We start from the raw sequence: 17,609 nt of genomic DNA, 5'->3' as shown, positions 1-17,609 counted from the left end.
ATAAGGAAAACTTTAAAATATATAATTCATCACAACTGAGATAATATCAAACTATCCCAGAGATATGAAGTTATAAGCATGCAAATAAAGTAAATGGTAAGGGATCAGGGTAAGTGGGGGTGAAGTCTAATTGAAAATAAAAAGTAAAAAAAAAAAGTTTTCATTTTTAAGCGGCTAATTTTCACACATGGGTGATCCAAAATTGTTCCCCCAGAAAATCAGGTAAAATTGTTGAATAAGGTACTCTTTTCATTTTCATAAGGGGAGAGAGACTTCCAATCCACTCTTTAAAGGGGAATTTAACTCTACTCAATATTGACTCAAAGAGTGACTCATGACCATTTAGGCATGGCCTAGGGTTTTGGCTCTATTGTACTCCCTCAGCTGCATCAATAAGCAGTAAGGGAGGCAGTCGTCCTCCATGGGACTAGTTAGGGTTGGTTGTGCAAACTCACCTCTTCCTACCGGAAGGCTCCAAACTATAGATTCGATGGGAAAGGGAGGGGTACGTCTGGGGGTCCATCTTTCCTAATTCTTTAAGATTAACTACACCATTTTCCTCATCCCTATAAACCTAATAGAACCAAAGAATAATCTCAGGCTGCTCTTTGACTTTACTCACCCTTTTATTCATGACTGATGCCACAAAGTTGGTTAATATGAAGTGGGGTTTGTACCAATGCTAGCAGAGAAATCTTGATCCACAGACTGTAGGGCTCCTTTCAGTATGACCTACTTGAAAACACTTTGATTTTAAATCATCAAGCTCAACTTGTAGGGGGAGCAGAGTAAAATAATACCCTTCTCAAAATAAACACGCAAATTTCTTGCAAATACATTCTTTTCCCCAAGAGTAAACACAAAACATGCTCTAAAGAAGCACCACCCAATGTTTAAATACAACTAGCTCAAAATGTAGCATGTAAACATGAGTACCTCCAGCCAGGATCTTCTCTTCCAATTCTGCCATTTGCTTCTTATAGGCTTTTAAAGCTGCTTCTTTGAAAGAGGGACGGATTCTCCTTGGCTTTGTGATTTCCACTGGCTGTTCCGAGATGTTTTGGTTTTCATCTTCTTTTATTTCCATTTCAGCTGATGTTTCATTTAATGGTTTCAATCCCCCTTCACTAACCACATCATCTCCCTGCCCATCATAACCCTCATCTTGTGGGGTTTCATAGGGTGTTTCATATGAAGGGTGATCATATACCTGCATTTGTTCATCTGTTTCAGTCATACTAGTCCTGTTTTCCAGCTTAGCAAGGACTTGTTCCATCACTTCAACATAATCTGTTTCATTATCAGCCACTGGTTCACTATAGTCCTCCTCATCCTCTGCTTTGTAGTAAAAAGGCTCAGTGTAGACATCAGAGTCAAGGGTGGTACTTGATTCATTTGCAGTTGATTGGGATAATGTCCGAAATCTCCCCATTAAGGAAGAGCCACTGTCTTCATACCCACTGAGACTCTGTGTGCTTTTGTTCCATACCACTTCCAAGGCTGATTTAGCCCTCTGTAATGTAGATCCAAATTTTGGGAAGCTGAAAGCCTTATCAGAAAGGTCAATGCTTAATCGACTATGCCAAGATTTGGGTGGGGCATCCTCTGAGTCATCACTTTGCAATTCACTTTGACTTCGATACATCATGGGCAATTGGTTTTGATTTTGGTACAGCTCATTAGAATTAGATTCCTGATAAGAATCATATCGGCCAACCCATTGGCCTTGTGGTTCATTATCTAACCCAGGGCATGGAGATGAGTTGTCATCTTGGGTGAAATCATAGCTCTCAGAATCATCTTGAAGGTCACTGTGGCACTTTCCCAAGTCTTCTAGGTCTTTATTGTAAACATCTAGTTGCTGATCAGATAGACTGTTTGTGTCATAGTCAAAAGCTTCCTGGGTGGATGAATCTAAACCTAAGTCAGCTCCTTGCTCTACTTGATTCCATTCCTTCCATGGAGAAAGATCCTCGTGTAAAGAGAGCTGAGAATCGCTATAATGACTTTGGTCTCCAGATGCACACACCATGCCATTACTCATTCCACTATCCACAGTTTCTGTGTTCTCAATTTCACTCGGCCCTTGGACACCCTGAACGGCCACATTCAAATGTTGATCCTGCAGACTGTCATACAAGGTAGGTGTGTCCTCCTGTTTCCTCTGCCAAAGTTCCCGGTCTGAAGATGACAGGAGGGAGCTTCCATTAGTTCTAGGGAAAAACTGATTTTCTGAAAAATCCTCTGAGTAAGACTGACATAATTTGGAAAAATCTGATTCAGAACGACTAAGTTTAGCAGTGAAAAAATCACTCTGTGAATGCCAGAGGGGTGTAGCATCTGCATAATGGGTTGTAGTTTGTTTTTCCAAATTATCTGATTCTGGCAATTGTGAGGAAATTTTATCATAATCAGATTTATTTGAAATTCTGCTGCTACTAGCAGTTTTATTCTTGGCTCTAGCATTGTGTGATTTTGAACTTGACTTGGAAGTACTTCCTTTTGTTGGAAACTCTGACTTGGAAAGCACAGCATAACTGTTTCTATTGAGGTCAGATTCCAGTTCTCCATCACTGTCATCAGGTGACTGCCAATTGTTCTTCTTGCTTTTGGGCTCTGGAGTAGACAGCTTTATATCCATGCTCTCATATGTCTGGGAGGACGGTATCCCTCTCTCTTTTCTTTCTCTTACGTCATGAGTAAGAATATCTGTTGAGATTCCAATTCCTGTTCCTTTGAGTTTGTAGGATTTTTTTAAGACAGAATCCCTTTGCTGAGGGGTTTCAAAGTACACAAGTATGGGTCGAGGCTTTGCATTTGGGCAGTCCCTCTGGTGGCCTATCCTTTGAGCAAATTCGATTTTAATAGCATTCGGTGCATCTGAGAAACCCATTTTATCGATTAGAATTTGGTATACCACACTTTCAACATATTCAAATCTTTCTTCAGGGACATTTAGAAATCTCAGGCTTGCCTTGCTACCCATATGACCTAAGTGTTTAATATAATCATGGATGTCTCTGGTTTCCCTTCGAGACTGGACAAACCCTGTACGAAGCTGTTCAATTTCACTTTGTACAACCTCCACACTGCTGGAGATTTCATCGATGGAATGCTTAAGAGCGTTGACATGCCCTCGTAGTTCAGAAAGTTCTGTTTCAATCTGACTTATACCCTGAAGTTCCTTAAAGATCATTTCCATGACATCATGTGTTTGGCTAATGCACCCAGAGGAACTGAATCCTGGCTCCAGGGCATTTGTCTTTGGGTTTCGTGCAGTTCTGTCCAAAGATTTACTTCTTATTCCCCAGGTTTTCTTCATTGTGCTCAACTCTGAATCTGATGAGACACACTCCTGACTCTTTTTCCATTTTCTCAGTTTGCGTAACGCTCCTAGTTTCAAGCTATGTAGAGTGCGTTCTCCATCAGAGCTGCCCTCAGAGGGAGCCAGGCTGCTTGAACTCTTTCTATTGCGTCTAACTGGCATTGTGTGTGTTGATTGTGCCTGGTTTTCTGTACTACTCCTTAGTTCATTGAGTGATTCTGAATAGGAACTCTCAATTGAAGATAACTCTTGAAGCCGATCCTCATTATCACTGTTGGTTACATTAATATTCTTTTGTAGGCCATTGGCAATAGCTACTCGGTAACTGAATGTTGGTGAGAGGGAAAACTCTTTATTAGCCTCTTCTTCTTCAGTGGATAAGTTACGAGTAGATGAACACTTTGCAATCTTCTTTACAGTGCTTTTTAAGGTATTAGAAAATTTGGGGGTTTTGGTCTGGCCAGCAGTAGTAAAGTCTTGATCCTTTTTCTGCTGATGACTCTCTTTTTTTTTGGTTGTATTTCCCAATTTCTTTGTAAACATTCCTTTGCAAAGCTTATGTATGTAAGGTAAAATCAGGCTCTTGAAAAGATTAGCCACCATGGAGAGCAATTAGTGCAAGCTTTTCTGCCCCAGAGAAGTAAACAAGGTATTGGGATGAAAATCTGTAAATCCAAGGCAAGCATCTCTGTTCAGATGTTCTGTGAATTATTGAAAATAGCAGGCAGGGCAGCCAGGGCTCCACTGCTGTGTCAATGTCCTGTGAAAACCAGAAGCAAAGCTCCAATTATGAAAGACATTCTCTCCTGGCGAAGGGGTTTCATGAATCTCTCTCATTTCCACATAACTTCACAGAGTGTCTAAAAGAAAGGAAGGTTAAAATGAATATCAGAATTCAATTCTAGATTTATCCCATTTCTAACATTTTTCAGAAGTATTCAAGATACACAGTGTATGAAAAATTGCAGAGGGGGCAGGGGGATATCTGAATTTCAGGACATAGTTACTTTTAAAATAACTATAAAGGAAATCCATACCAATAACTATGTTTAAGTTATATTTTTCTTCCTAAATCATTTATGGGTGGACACAACTGAACTGAATAAATGAGCTGAAATAGTAATAAAAGGTAATAATGGTTATTTAGGAAAGGCTCTGTAAGATATTAGGCAAATTTAAAAAGCTACAATGACTACATGACATTATCATTTCCACTTTATTTCCTTTCCTAAAAGTCATTTACTGACACAAACATAAGCATAAGCATTCAAAACTAAATGTTCTCCCTATCCTAGACATTCAAAATTCATCAAATTAATATTATTCATGTATGTAAGACCTTTTCTAGTCAAATAACATTTTCCTTTTCTAGGGATTCAATGACTGGGAATTTCTTAAATAATAAAGTCATCCAAGTGAGAAATATTTCATATGATTAAATAAATACCAAGAGGAAATATATTTGAAAATACAGATAATATATCCAAGTTTTGAAAGGACATGACTTGAAAGAGTTGAGCCATCCCAATCAACTGGTACAGCCCTGTGGCAGATGGCAGGGTACCCATCCCCAGGCTAGAACTATGACTGGAGATCGAGTACCAAATTACAAAAGGAAATTGTGCCACAAATAAGATATGCCTACAGATAATCAAAAACTGGTCAGACATAATTCATCCAATGATTTGGTATTTTATAATGGGACCACACCAGTAACTAATCTTTATGATGGTTATTTTCTCAAATTACATGAAGTAGAAGAAGAAGAAAAGGGAGAAGGAAGAGAAAAAAGTTTACATTCATTTTCCTGGTTCACCAGCACCACACCTTGTATGTGGTAGGTATTTGAATAAAATTTTGTGGAACTGAACTTAACTATTTTACAGTTGAAAGATATCACAGAGTAGTGGTTAACAGCCAAAGCCTTTGCTAACATTGAACTACATATTTGGGTAGGTAAATAATGTGATTCTTTAAAGAATACATCATAAACTGCATATGGTTTTAGGAGCTGGCTGACTATTTATAAGCTCCCTCTGCTTGTAAATCTGCCATTTTTACTTCACTCACATTCTTCAGGGGCTGGGGTGGGAAACATGCCCTGGCCAGGAGGAGCCAAGCTTCAGAAGAAACAGGACAATGTAAGTGAGAAGGGGAAGCATAAAGATGGAGGAGAGAAAGAGACAGATTCTAAAGAAGTCCTTGTCTTCGGGGTTTCATAAACTGTTAGAGTCTAATTCCTCTTATCTAAAACAATTTGATATTCATTAGTAATTACAAGCCCCCCAGACAACCTCTCCTTGTGGAGAGAAGACTTTGGAAAGTTAAGTGACAGGAAGGCAAGGAAATTATTTTAAAGCCAACTTTCACACAATAAACTGTTCTAACAATCATTCAACCCAAGATCCGGAGTCTATCAAAACTCAAAACAAATACTGCTTGTTTAAATGAGAGCAACAATTTTGTCAATGCTTCTGATGTTTCATGAAATTGTACATTTCCTGACCTGCATTGTTTGCTCAGAACTATTGTTCTAGGCAATAATTGTTGGCAAAATTTTGAGCAGGAAAGTTCAAACTGAAGTCCTGCCTCAAAAAAACATGAACCCAAGGGCCTGTGTCCACACTGTTGCACCTATAAACTCACTTGCTCTACATTCCAGCCACACGGAGTGACTTGTTATTCACTAAGGGCTCTATGCTCCTTCACGCCTCAGTAACTTTTCTGTTCTCTATCTAGAATATCATTTGTATCTTGCCCACCCTGTCTGTAAAAATTGTATTTAAACTCCAGAATCATTTGTCCTGTGAAGACCTCACCAACCACCCACACTTGAGCTTTTCTCTCTCTTTGCCACACTCTCCCACAACCCAGTTCATAGGCAATTGGAACTTTTCTTATTACAATCTTATTTCTTTCTCCATTCATGATATCCTCTTTAAGGTTAAAAACTATAACTTGTCTCAGCATACATGATAAGCTCTCAATGAATGTTTGCTGAAGAATTGGCCTCAGCGTACAAAGTTCCAGTTACACAAGATGAATAAATCCTAGAGATCAGCTGTATAGCATAGTGCCAATAGTTAATAGTATTGTATTGGGGTGGCTGGGTGATAGACATTGGGGAGGGTATGTGCTACGCTGAGCGCTGTGAATTGCGCAAGACTGTTGAATCACAGATCTGTACTTCGGAAACAAATAACGCAACATATTTTAAGAAAAAAGAAAAAGAAGAAGATAACAGGAGAGGAAGAATGAAGGGGAGTAAGTCAGAGGGGGAGATGAACCATGAGAGACAATGGACTCTGAAAAACAAACTGAGGGTTCTAGAGGGGAGGAGGGTGGGGGGATGGGTTAGCCTGGTGATGGGTATTGAGGAGGGCACGTTCTGCATGGAGCACTGGGTGTTATGAACAAACAATGAATCATGGAACACTGCATCAAAAACTAATGATGTAATGTATGGTGATTAACATAACAATAAAAAAATTTAAAAAATATTGTATTATATACTTAAAATTTTTGCCAAGAGGGTAGATCTTATGTTAAGTGTTCCTATCACAAAATAGTAGTAAAAAAAAAAGGTGGGTGGAAACTTTTGGGGATGATGGATATGTTTATGGCATGGACTGTGGTGATGGTTTCACGGATGTATACTTATTTTGAAACTAAATTTAAAACTTATTTAAAACTAAAACTAATTTTAAAGAAAAAAAGAATTGGCCTCCACTTCAGCCAATTCAATTTTGGTTGCCCAAAATTAAACTCCATAAAACCTAGTCATTTTCTTGAATTATTAATCTCAATTATTATTATCATAATTATCCACTTCCGCAGGACATATACCCAGGAGTCGTTCTAGCTTCCATATGATCCAGCCCTTGTTCAAACTGATGTGAATATGTCACCTCATCCTGCCAGTAATGCCTTAGTTCTGAACTCCACAATTTCTCATCTGAACTATTACCATTGTACTCTATATGGTCTTCCCGACTCTAACCTGGCCCTTCTCTCAAATCCTCCTCTCTAAAATTAATAAAAGATACAAATCCTCCTACTTAAAACTCTGCCAGTTTTAGCAGATGCATTCTCTGTCACTCCCACAAGCCCATCTGCCCCGGCCACACTGAGGTAGTAACAGTTCCTGAATACCATACTATTGCCTCACCAGTGTGCCTTTTTTCATGCTGTTCATTCTGCCTCCAACCATTTCTTCTTTCCTCTATCTCCACATGTCTCTCTCATGAACATCTCTAGAATATCTATATATCCTAGACCCAGCAGGGATCAACATCAACTTGTTTAACCTCTTCTGAGTCGGCACTTCCTCCTGTGTGCCCCCACAATGCCCTGAATGTACCCTTGTTGTGGTAACTCTTATAAAAATTATTTATGTAAAATATGTTATCTATGTCTCTATCTCTCAAATAGGACTGTGAACTCTTAGAGAGCTAAGGCTGTGTTCTTTTTAACTTTAAATATCCATATTGCATATTATATAGTAGACTCGTGATATTTGTTGTATAAATAAGTATATAAACAAATGAATGAATAGACAATAAGTCCGTGAGTCAACAGATAAACAATAGAGATCCAAGAAGCCTGAAATAGCTTTGCTGGACTTAAACAATCCAGAGAAAGAGATGCAGTCTGAGCAGAAGGCATATATCACAAACATCCATGTCCTGTCCAAAGAGGGAGAAGCATCCACTCTGGAGAAAGATAGGGACTAGAGGGAGAGGAGCTTGGATTGGCAAAATGGTAACAGAATGTGACAAGTTTTGAAACTTAGGTTGAGAAGCTCCATTTATGAGGAAGGGGGGTTAAGAAGATGGGGAGAGACCAGGATATCATCATATGATTCTCAACTACTTGTATTCAAAATCTTACATTTACCCACCAGTTGCGTTACCTTTATTAACATAGCCACATATTAATTTTGGTAATAAAGTTTGGAGGTAAAATGAAAGGATTTGAGAAGAACTTTGAGAGAGATTAAAATACTAGACTATGTTGTTATGGAAAGGCTAGTAATAGTATTTCATTGTTACTATGTGCCAAGCACCATGTGTGTCTAAGTTTCTAAAATTTACCTCATTTCATTTCATTCCCATAATTGTATGAAATGTGTATTATTATTTTCCAGATTAAAAAAGCTGCAATTTCAAGTTTTTAGGAAATTTGACTTAGGTCATGTAAATAACAAGAAACACAACCCAACTCCAACCCCAGATTCAGACTGCAAGTGTATTAACTCTGAAAAGCATACTAGGGTTGAATAGGAAGTAAAATACTTTTTGCAGGTATGTTAAATTCATTTTGTAAGAGAGCTATTTAATATGACTATAAAGCTGGGTGCACTATTGGGCTAAAAGAGCTAATGAACTTTAAACAGTAATTTATTGCTAAATCCTTACCAGAATTAAGTTAAAGCATTTTCAGATCAATAAACAATTTTATGTTTCTTACCAAATGCACTAAAGTAGGTGAACTGGGCATTTATGTATCAAAATTCTTTCAACAAAAATGATCAAACCAGAAAGTGATTAAGAGGTTTATCCTAAACTAATAAATTGTTTTTAAAAAATAAACAGAAAGGGGCGCCTGAGTGGCTCAGTCAGTTAAGCGTCTGCCTTCAGCTCAGGTCATGATCTCAGGGTCCTGGGATCGAGTCCCACATAGGGCTCCTTGTTTCTCCCTCTCCCTTTGCCTGCCGCTCTGCCTACTTGTGCTCTCTCTCTCTCTCTGTCAAATAAAGAAATAAAATCTTAAAAAAATAAAATTAAATAAAAATAAACAGAAAGACCCATTTCCCCAGGAATGAAGGTCAAATGAATTGTCTTCTTTATTCTTCATAAATAGATATTATGTGAATTTCTTCATCCAACAATAACCCATCTACATTTTTTTACTCACTCCCATTTGCTACTTTAGGGGTAAATAATGGTGTCTAGTACCGATACTTCTATAAGAGTTTTGGAATCTGGGATGCCTTGGTGGCTCAGTCAGTTAAACGTCTACCTTCAGCTCAGGTCGTGATCCCAGGGTCCTGGGATCAAGTCCCACATAGGGCTCCTTGCTCAGTGGGGAGCCTGCTTCTCCCTCTGCCTGCTGCTCCCCCTGCTTATTCTCTCTTTTATTTATTTAATTTGTCAGAGAGAGCTTAACCGACTGAGCCACCCAGGCACCCCTAAATAAAATCTTTAAAAAATTAAAAAAAAAAGAGTTTTGGAACCTACAAGGTAATTTTGTGTATATCAACTCATATGATCTGCATGGTAACCTAGTAAAGTTATTATCTGCAGTTCATGGTTAACAATGGTAAGTCTACTTGCTAAAGTAATTGCCTGGGAATCCTGACTCCAAAACTTGGTTCCTTCACTATACATTCTCCTTACATTAGACAAGTAATATTTCAATAGCTCACTGACCTATTCAAGTAATATTCCCTACCATTCTAAACCATGTTATAAACTGATTTTCACCTAAAGTTCCCTAAATATTATTTTTTTCTTCTTAGTCTCCTACTACAGACTATTGCATACCCTCTACACGAGGCTGCTTTATGGTTCCATGGATGCACTAAGCTTATTCTTTCATTGTTTCTTCTTTTCTTGTTCTTCGCACTGCCTAGAGTGTCCTCCAGTTATACCAATCTCAATCATTTAATTGATAGATCAAGACTAATCTTTTCCACAAAAGTTTCTTTTCCTATTCTCTCATTTTCTCTTTTTCATATAATTTTTATAATCTGAACCATGACATTTAGTCCTTAATTACCTTCTATTCATCACATAGCTCTTTTACATGTTTTCCATTTTTTTATTATTATGTTCAATTAACCAACATATAGTACATCATTAGTTTTTGATGTAGTGTTCAAAGATCTTCAGTTGTGTATAACACCCAGGGCATCTTTTCCATTTTTAATGCTTATTTTATGTCATACTCTGTCTTGAGTGCTTTGTATAGGTTATTACATTAATGTCTGATTGTAAGCTCTGCAATAGGTACTGTCATTAATCCATTTTACATATCAAGGAACTGAGAACCGGGAACCTGAGTAGCTAGCACGAAGTCACACAGCTAGGAAGTTACGTAGCTAGAATTGTAAAACCAAACTGACTGGCTTCAGAGTCCTTATTAATAAACACCATGTGTACTGTTAAGCCCATACGGACCAACCTTAGAGAAAAAGGGGGGTTTCCTATGTACTACAGTTGAAGAAGGACTGCCCCCTCATGAAGAATCTATACTAGTTTCTACTATTAGAGCTTTACTCCCTTTATTTAAGATTTTGGTTCTTGCTGAAATGAAAATCTCACCAAGGGGACCCTATGTTTTAAGGCTTATCAGCCATTCTGTATCTGGGTATAAAGTGCTTATGAGAATATTCCTCAAGAATAGGAGGGAGATCACAAAGAGAGAGAACACAAAGAAGCTTGATGATGGGAAGAATCCGCTACCAAAGGAGATAAGTAGGAGGGTAGGTCAGAAAGAAGAGACTGAGAAACCTACAATAAGCTTGGCCTAATGCACATGGCCTTGTCTTATTCCCAGCTACACTGCTTAAGGATAAAAACCGTCTATTTCAGGCTTTGCAACTTCTGCTCACTTACACACACAGAGAACGGAGCACAGGTGCCCTGGCTTACAGATGAGCAACTTGGAACGCTATCATCCCAGAGCCGAGTTACGTGTTTTTTGTTTGTTTTATCCATAAAATCCACCTTTTTTTGTTTTTTCAAAGTCAGATGTGGAAACTCAATGATACAATTAATAAAGCAGAGCTCCTTGGGTTGGAGCTAGAGTCCCATATTACCTGCTGCTTCCACGTGAGCAACAGCCCATATAGCCTCTCTACAGGGACCTAGGGCTTGGGGAATCCAGCTTGGGAAGCACTAATCTGCAAACTGGGCACAGCATGCAGTGAAAACCCAGAAAGGTCAAAACACTAGCCTGAGTTCACACAGCAGAGCTGGAATGAAAATGCAGGTCTCCTGCCCTGACTTCACTGTTTTGTTTTATTTTCTCCCTGCGCTGTGCTGCCTTCCTCTAAAGCAATCTAATCCAAGAGTTTGGCACCTTTCTACTGTGCCCAATGTTCTCTGATATGATAATCTAACTCTATCCTAAATAATTTGACATTTACCTTGATTTCTAAAGGCAATGTCTGCAATTTTCTGGAACTGGAAATCCTTTAATGTTAAAAGTGATTTCTAAAAGAAAATCTTGTGAGTAATTTTGACATGATTGGAATTTTTACTAGAGATTTAGCTGTATAAAGTAAGGCCATTGAGGAAGAATACCCATTCTGGAAAAGAGCCACTGCTACTTCTAAAGTTTTTCACATCTCCGTCCCACCAGGTTGTAAGGACACATTGCCAGCCTAGTGTCCTATGCCTAGGCAGGGTCCCAGATTCCTGTAAGACAAACCACCTCACACACACACACACACACACACACACACACACACACACACAACCCTGTGCTTCCCAAACAGTTTTTGGTATCTCTATCCTAATGGGCAATGTCTACCTGGTCTTCAATATGTTAAAATACTTTGTCCTCAAAACAACCCCACAAGGTAAAATATTACTCTCATTTTAAAAACAAGAAAACTGGGAGGAGCAAGATGGTAGAGGAGTAGGAGACTTAAATTTCATCTGGTCCCAGGAATTCAGCTAGATAGGGATCAAACCATTCTGAACACCTACGAACTCAACAGGAGATCAAAGAAAAGAATAGCAGCACTCTCTGAACAGAAAAGCGACCACTTTCTGGAAGGTACCCAACAAACAGCAGATCTAGGGAGACTTGCCTTTCTCCCCTAGGAGAAGCGGCGCGGGAGCACATCTCAAGAATCTGCTGGGTTTGAAGACTCAAAACGGTGTCGTGTGCCACAGATAGAAATGCTCGGTGACAGGCCAGGTGAGGTCAGGTGAGCATGGAGTAGCGCCGGAGACTGGAGAGACAGGAGTGATTGATTGCTTTTGGGGGCTCACTGAGGAGTGGGGCCCCAAGTTCTCGGCAACTCCAGGGTAGAGATTGGGAGGCTGCCATTTTCACTATCATCTTCCAAAGCTGTACGGAAAGCTTACAGGGAATGAAAACTCCCAAGAGCAAATCTGAGCAGATTACATTGCCTGGACAGGCAAGGGTGGGGCAATTCTGCCTCTGGCAAAGACATTTGGGAACCATGGCAACAGGCCCCTCCCCAAGAAGATCAGCAAGAACAGCCAACCAAGACAAGTTTACTGATCAATGAGAACGGCAGAACTCCAGGGCTAGGGGAATACTGCACATAGAATTCATGGCTTTTTCTTCCATGATTCTTTAGTCTTTCAAAGTTAATTTTTTTTCTTTTCTTCTTTTTCTATTTTTTTTGAATTTTTCTTTTTCCCTTTTTCAAACAACATCTTATCAATCCCTTTTTTAAAAATCTTTTTTATTTTTCATTTTGAGTCGTATTCTATCTCTTCATTGTAGTTAACCTTATTTTTGGTCTATATATAGGTTGTTCTCTCTTTAAAATTTTGGGATACAGTTTCTTCTAACAGACCAAAATATACCCTAAATCTCTAGTGTATGGCTTCATTCTAGTCTCCTGCCTGATCACATTCTCCCCCCGCTTTTTTTTAATTTCTCTTCTTTTTTCACCCAACTTTTGATCTTATCAATTCCTTTTATAAAATCTTTTATAATTTTCATCTTTACAGTCATATTCCATCCCCTCATCCTATTTACCTTTATTTTTGTACATATATAAGTTTTTCTTCCTTTAAAATTTTGGGAGGCAGTTTCTTCTAACAGACCAAACTATGCCGAAAATACAGTGTGTGGCACTGATCTATTCACCAGAATGATCATATCTGATGATATCCTTTTTTTTCTTTTTCTTCTTCTTTTTTCTTTCTTTCCCTTTCTTTTCCCCTGGTTTCAGGTCTGTTCTGATTTGTTTAGACTATATTTTTCTGGGGTCGTTGTTACCTTGTTAGCATTTTGTTCTCTCAATTATCTATTCTCCTCTGGACAAAATGACAAGATGGAAAAACTCACCTCAAAAAAAGAACAAGAGGCAGTACCAAATGCCAGGGACCTAATCAATACGGACATTAGTAAGATGCTGGATATAGAGTTCACAATGATGATTATAAAAATAATAGCTGGGCTTGAAAAAAGCATGGAAGATACTAGAGAAACCCTTTCAGGAGAAATAAAAGAACTAAAATCTAACCAAGTCGAAATCAAAAAGGTTATTAATGAGGTGCAATCAAAAATGGAGGCTCTAACTGCTAGGATAAATGAGGCAGAAGAGAGAATTAGTGATATAGAAGACCAAATGATGGAAAAAAAGAAGCTGAGAAAAAGAGAGATAAACAACTACTGGATCACGAGGGCAAAATTCGAGAGATAAGTGGTACCATAAGATGAAACAATATTAGAATAATTGGGATCCCAGAAGAAGAAGAAAGAGAGAGAGGGGCAGAAGGTATATTGGAGCAAATTATAGCAGAGAACTTCCCTAATGTGGGGAAGGAAACAGGCATCAAAATCCAGGAGGCAAAGAGAACCCCACTCAAAATCAATAAAAATAGGTCAACACCCCGACATCTAATAGTAAAACTTACGCGTCTCAGAGACAAACAGAAAATCCTGAAAGCAGCTGGGGAGAAGAGATCTGTAACCTACAATGGTAGAAACATTAGATTGGCGACAGACCTATCCACAGAGACCTGGCAGGCCAGAAAGGACTGGCATGATATCTTCAGAGCACTAAATGAGAAAAATATACAGCCAAGAATACTATATCCAGCTATGCTGTCATTGAAAATAGAAGGAGAGATAAAAAGCTTCCAGGACAAACCAAAACTAAAGGAATTTGCAAACACAAAACCAGCCCTACAAGAAATGTTGAAAGGGGTCCTCTAAGTAAAGAGAGAGCGTAAAAGTCACATACACCAGAAAGAAAAACAGATAATATATAGTAACAGTCACCTTACAGGCAATACAATGGCACTAAATTCATATCTTTCAAAGTTACCCTGAATGTAAATGGGCTAAATGCCCCAATTAAAAGACACAGGGTATCAGATTGCATAAAAAAACAAGACCTATCGATATGCTGTCTGCAAGAAGACACCCCCAAATTGAAAGTGACGGGGTGGAAAATTATTTACCATGCTAATGGACACCAAAAAAAGCTGGAGTGGCAATCCTTATATCAGAAATTTAAATTTTAAACCAAGGACTATAATAAGAGATGAGGAAGGACACTATATCCTACTTAAAGGGTCTATCCAACAAGAAGATCTAACAATTGTAAATATCTATGCCCCTAACATGGAGGCAGCCAATTAATAAGCTAATTCATAAGAAAATCAAAGAAACACATTGAAAACAATACAATAATAGTGGGGACTTTAACACCCCCCATCACTGAAATGGACAGATCATCTAAACAAAAGAGCAGCAAGGAAATAAAGACTTTAAATAACACATTGGACCAAATGGACTTCACAGATATATTCAGAACATTCCATCCCAAAGCAACAGAATACACATTCTTCTCTAGTGCCCATGGAACATTCTCCAGAATAGATCACATCCTAGGTCACAAATCAGGTCTTAACCAGTACCAAAAGATTGAGATCATTCCCTGCATATTTTTGGAATAAAATGCTTTGAAACTAGAACTCAATCACAAGAGGAAAGTTGGAAAGAACTTAAATATGTGGAGGCTAAACAGCATTCTACTAAAGAATGAATGGGTCAAGCAGGAAATTAAAGAAGAATTTAAAAAATTCATGGAAACCAATGAAAATGAAAACACAACTGTTCAAAATCTTTGGGATGAAGCAAAGGCTGTCCTAAGAGGAAAGTACATAGTAATACAAGCCTTTCTCAAGAAACAAGAAAGGTCTCAAATACACAACCTAACCCTACACCTAAAGGAGCTGGAGAAAGAGCAGCAAATAAAGCCTAAATCCAGCCGGAGAAGAGAAATAATAAAGAACAGAGCAGAAATCAATGAAATAGAAACCAAAAGAACAGTAAAACAGATCAACAAAACCTGGAGCTGGTTCTTTGAAAGAATCAATAAGATTGATAAACCCCTGGCCAGACTTATCAAAAAGAAAAGAGAAATGACCCAAATAAATAAAATCATGAATGAAAGGAGAGATCACAACTAACACCAAAGAAATACAAACAATTATAAGAACATATTACGAGCAACTATATGCCAGCAAATTAGATAATCTGGAAGAAATGGATGCATTCCTAGAAGTGTATAAACTACCAAAACTGAACCCGTAAGAAATAGAAAACCTGAACAGACCCATAATCACCAAGGAAATTGAAGCAGTCATCAAAAATCTCCCAACGAACAAAAGCCCAGGCCAGATGGCTTCCCAGGGGAATTCTACCAAACATTTAAAGAAGAATTAATACCTATTCTTCTGAAACTGTTCCAAAAAAATAGAAATGGAAGGAAAACTTCCAAACTCATTTTATGAGGCCACCATTACCTTGATCCCCAAACCAGACAAAGACCCCATCAAAAGGATAATTACAGAACAATATCCTTGATGAACATGGATGCAACAATTCTCACCAAAATACTAGCCAATAGGATCCAACAGTACACTAAAAGAATTACTCACTACGACCAAGTGGGATTTATTCCTGGGCTGCAAGTTTGGTTCAACATCCACAAATCAATCAACATGATACAATACATTAATAAAAGAAAGAACAAAATCCATATGATCCTCTCAATAGATGCAGAAAAAGCATTTGACAAAGTACAGCATCCTTTCTTGATCAAAACTCTTCAGAGTATAGGGATAGAGGGTACATACCTCAATATCATAAAAGCCATCTATGAAAAACCCACAGCAAATATCATTCTCAACGGGGAAAAACTGAGAGCTTTCCCCCTAAGGTCAGGAACTCGGCAGGGATGCCTACTATCACCACTGCTATTCAACATAGTGTTAGAAGTCCTAGCCATAGCAATCAGACATCAAAAATAAATAAAAGGCATCCAAATTGGCAAAGAAGTCAAACTCTCACTCTTTGCAGATGATATGATACTTTATGTGGAAAACCCAAAAGACTCCACCCCAAAACTGCTAGACCTCATACAGGAATTCAGTAAAGCGGCAGGATATAAAATCAATGCACAGAAATCAGAGGCTTTCCTATACACCAGCAACAAGACAGAAGAAAGAGAAATTAAGGAGTTGATCCCATTTACAATTGCGCCAAGAACCATAAGATATCTAGGAATACATCTAACCAAGGAGGCGAAGAATCTGTACTCAGAAAACTATAAAATACTCATGAAAGAAATTGAGGAAGACACAAAGAAATAGAAAAACGTTCCATGCTCATGGATTGGAAGAACAAATATTGTGAAGATGTCAATGCTACCTAGAGTAATCTACACATTCAATGCAATCTCCATCAAAATACCATCCACTTTTTTCAAAGAAATGGAACAAATAATCCTAAAATTTGTATGGAACCAGAAAAGAACCCGAATAGCCAGAGGAAGGTTGAAAGAAAAGCAAAGCTGGTGGCATCACAAATCCAGACTTCAAACTCTATTACAAAGCTGTAATCATCAAGAGAGTATGGTACTGGCACAAAAACAGACATATAGATCAATGAACAGAATAGAGAGCCCAGAAATGGACCCTCAACTCTATGGTCAAATAATCTTTAACAAAGCAGGAAAGAATGTCCAGTGGAAAAAAGACAGTCTCTTCAACAAATGGTGTTGGGAAAATGGGACAGCCACATGCAGAAGAATGAAACTGGACCATTTCCTTACACCACACACAAAAAGAGACTCCAAATGGTTGAAAGACCTAAATGTGAGACAGGAGTCCATCAAAATCCTAAAGGAGAACACAGGCAGCAACCTCTTTGACCTCAGCCGCAGCAACTTCTTCCTAGAAAGATCACCAAAGGCAAGGGAAGCAAGGGCAAAAATGAACTATTGGGACTTCATCAAGATAAGAAGCTTTTGCACAGCAAAAGAAACAGTCAACAAAACCAAAAGACAACCAACAGAATGGGAGAAGATATTTGCAAATGACATATCAAATAAAGGGCTAGTATCCAAAATCTATAAAGAATTCCTTAAACTCAACACCCAAAGAACAAATGATCCAATCAAGAAATGGGCAGAAGACATGAACAGACATTTTTCCAAAGAAGATAACCAAATGGCCAACAGACACATGAAAAAGTGCTCAGCATGACTCGGCATCAG

The 17,609-nt window shown here is 38.3% G+C and overlaps 1 protein-coding gene across 3 annotated transcripts in view; it reads right to left on the bottom strand.

The window, feature by feature from the left end:
- UNC13C (unc-13 homolog C) overlaps positions 1-17,609 on the bottom strand; it is a 651,156-nt gene that overhangs the window by 607,173 nt on the left and 26,374 nt on the right. For all 3 annotated transcript variants that reach the window (XM_073877030.1, XM_073877032.1, XM_073877031.1), the window contains one exon: positions 937-4,185. In XM_073877030.1, coding sequence (XP_073733131.1) covers positions 937-3,928 — 2,992 coding nt within the window. In that variant the 5' untranslated portion in view covers positions 3,929-4,185. The remainder of the gene's footprint in view (positions 1-936; positions 4,186-17,609) is intronic.

This window comes from Callorhinus ursinus, unplaced genomic scaffold (genome assembly GCF_003265705.2).
Source record: "Callorhinus ursinus isolate GAN/ISIS: 27379988/994484 unplaced genomic scaffold, GSC_fseal_2.0 scaffold25, whole genome shotgun sequence".
Lineage (NCBI taxonomy): Eukaryota > Metazoa > Chordata > Mammalia > Carnivora > Otariidae > Callorhinus > Callorhinus ursinus.
Note: the sequence above shows the minus strand (reverse complement) of the source record. Positions and strands in the feature narration are given on the sequence as shown.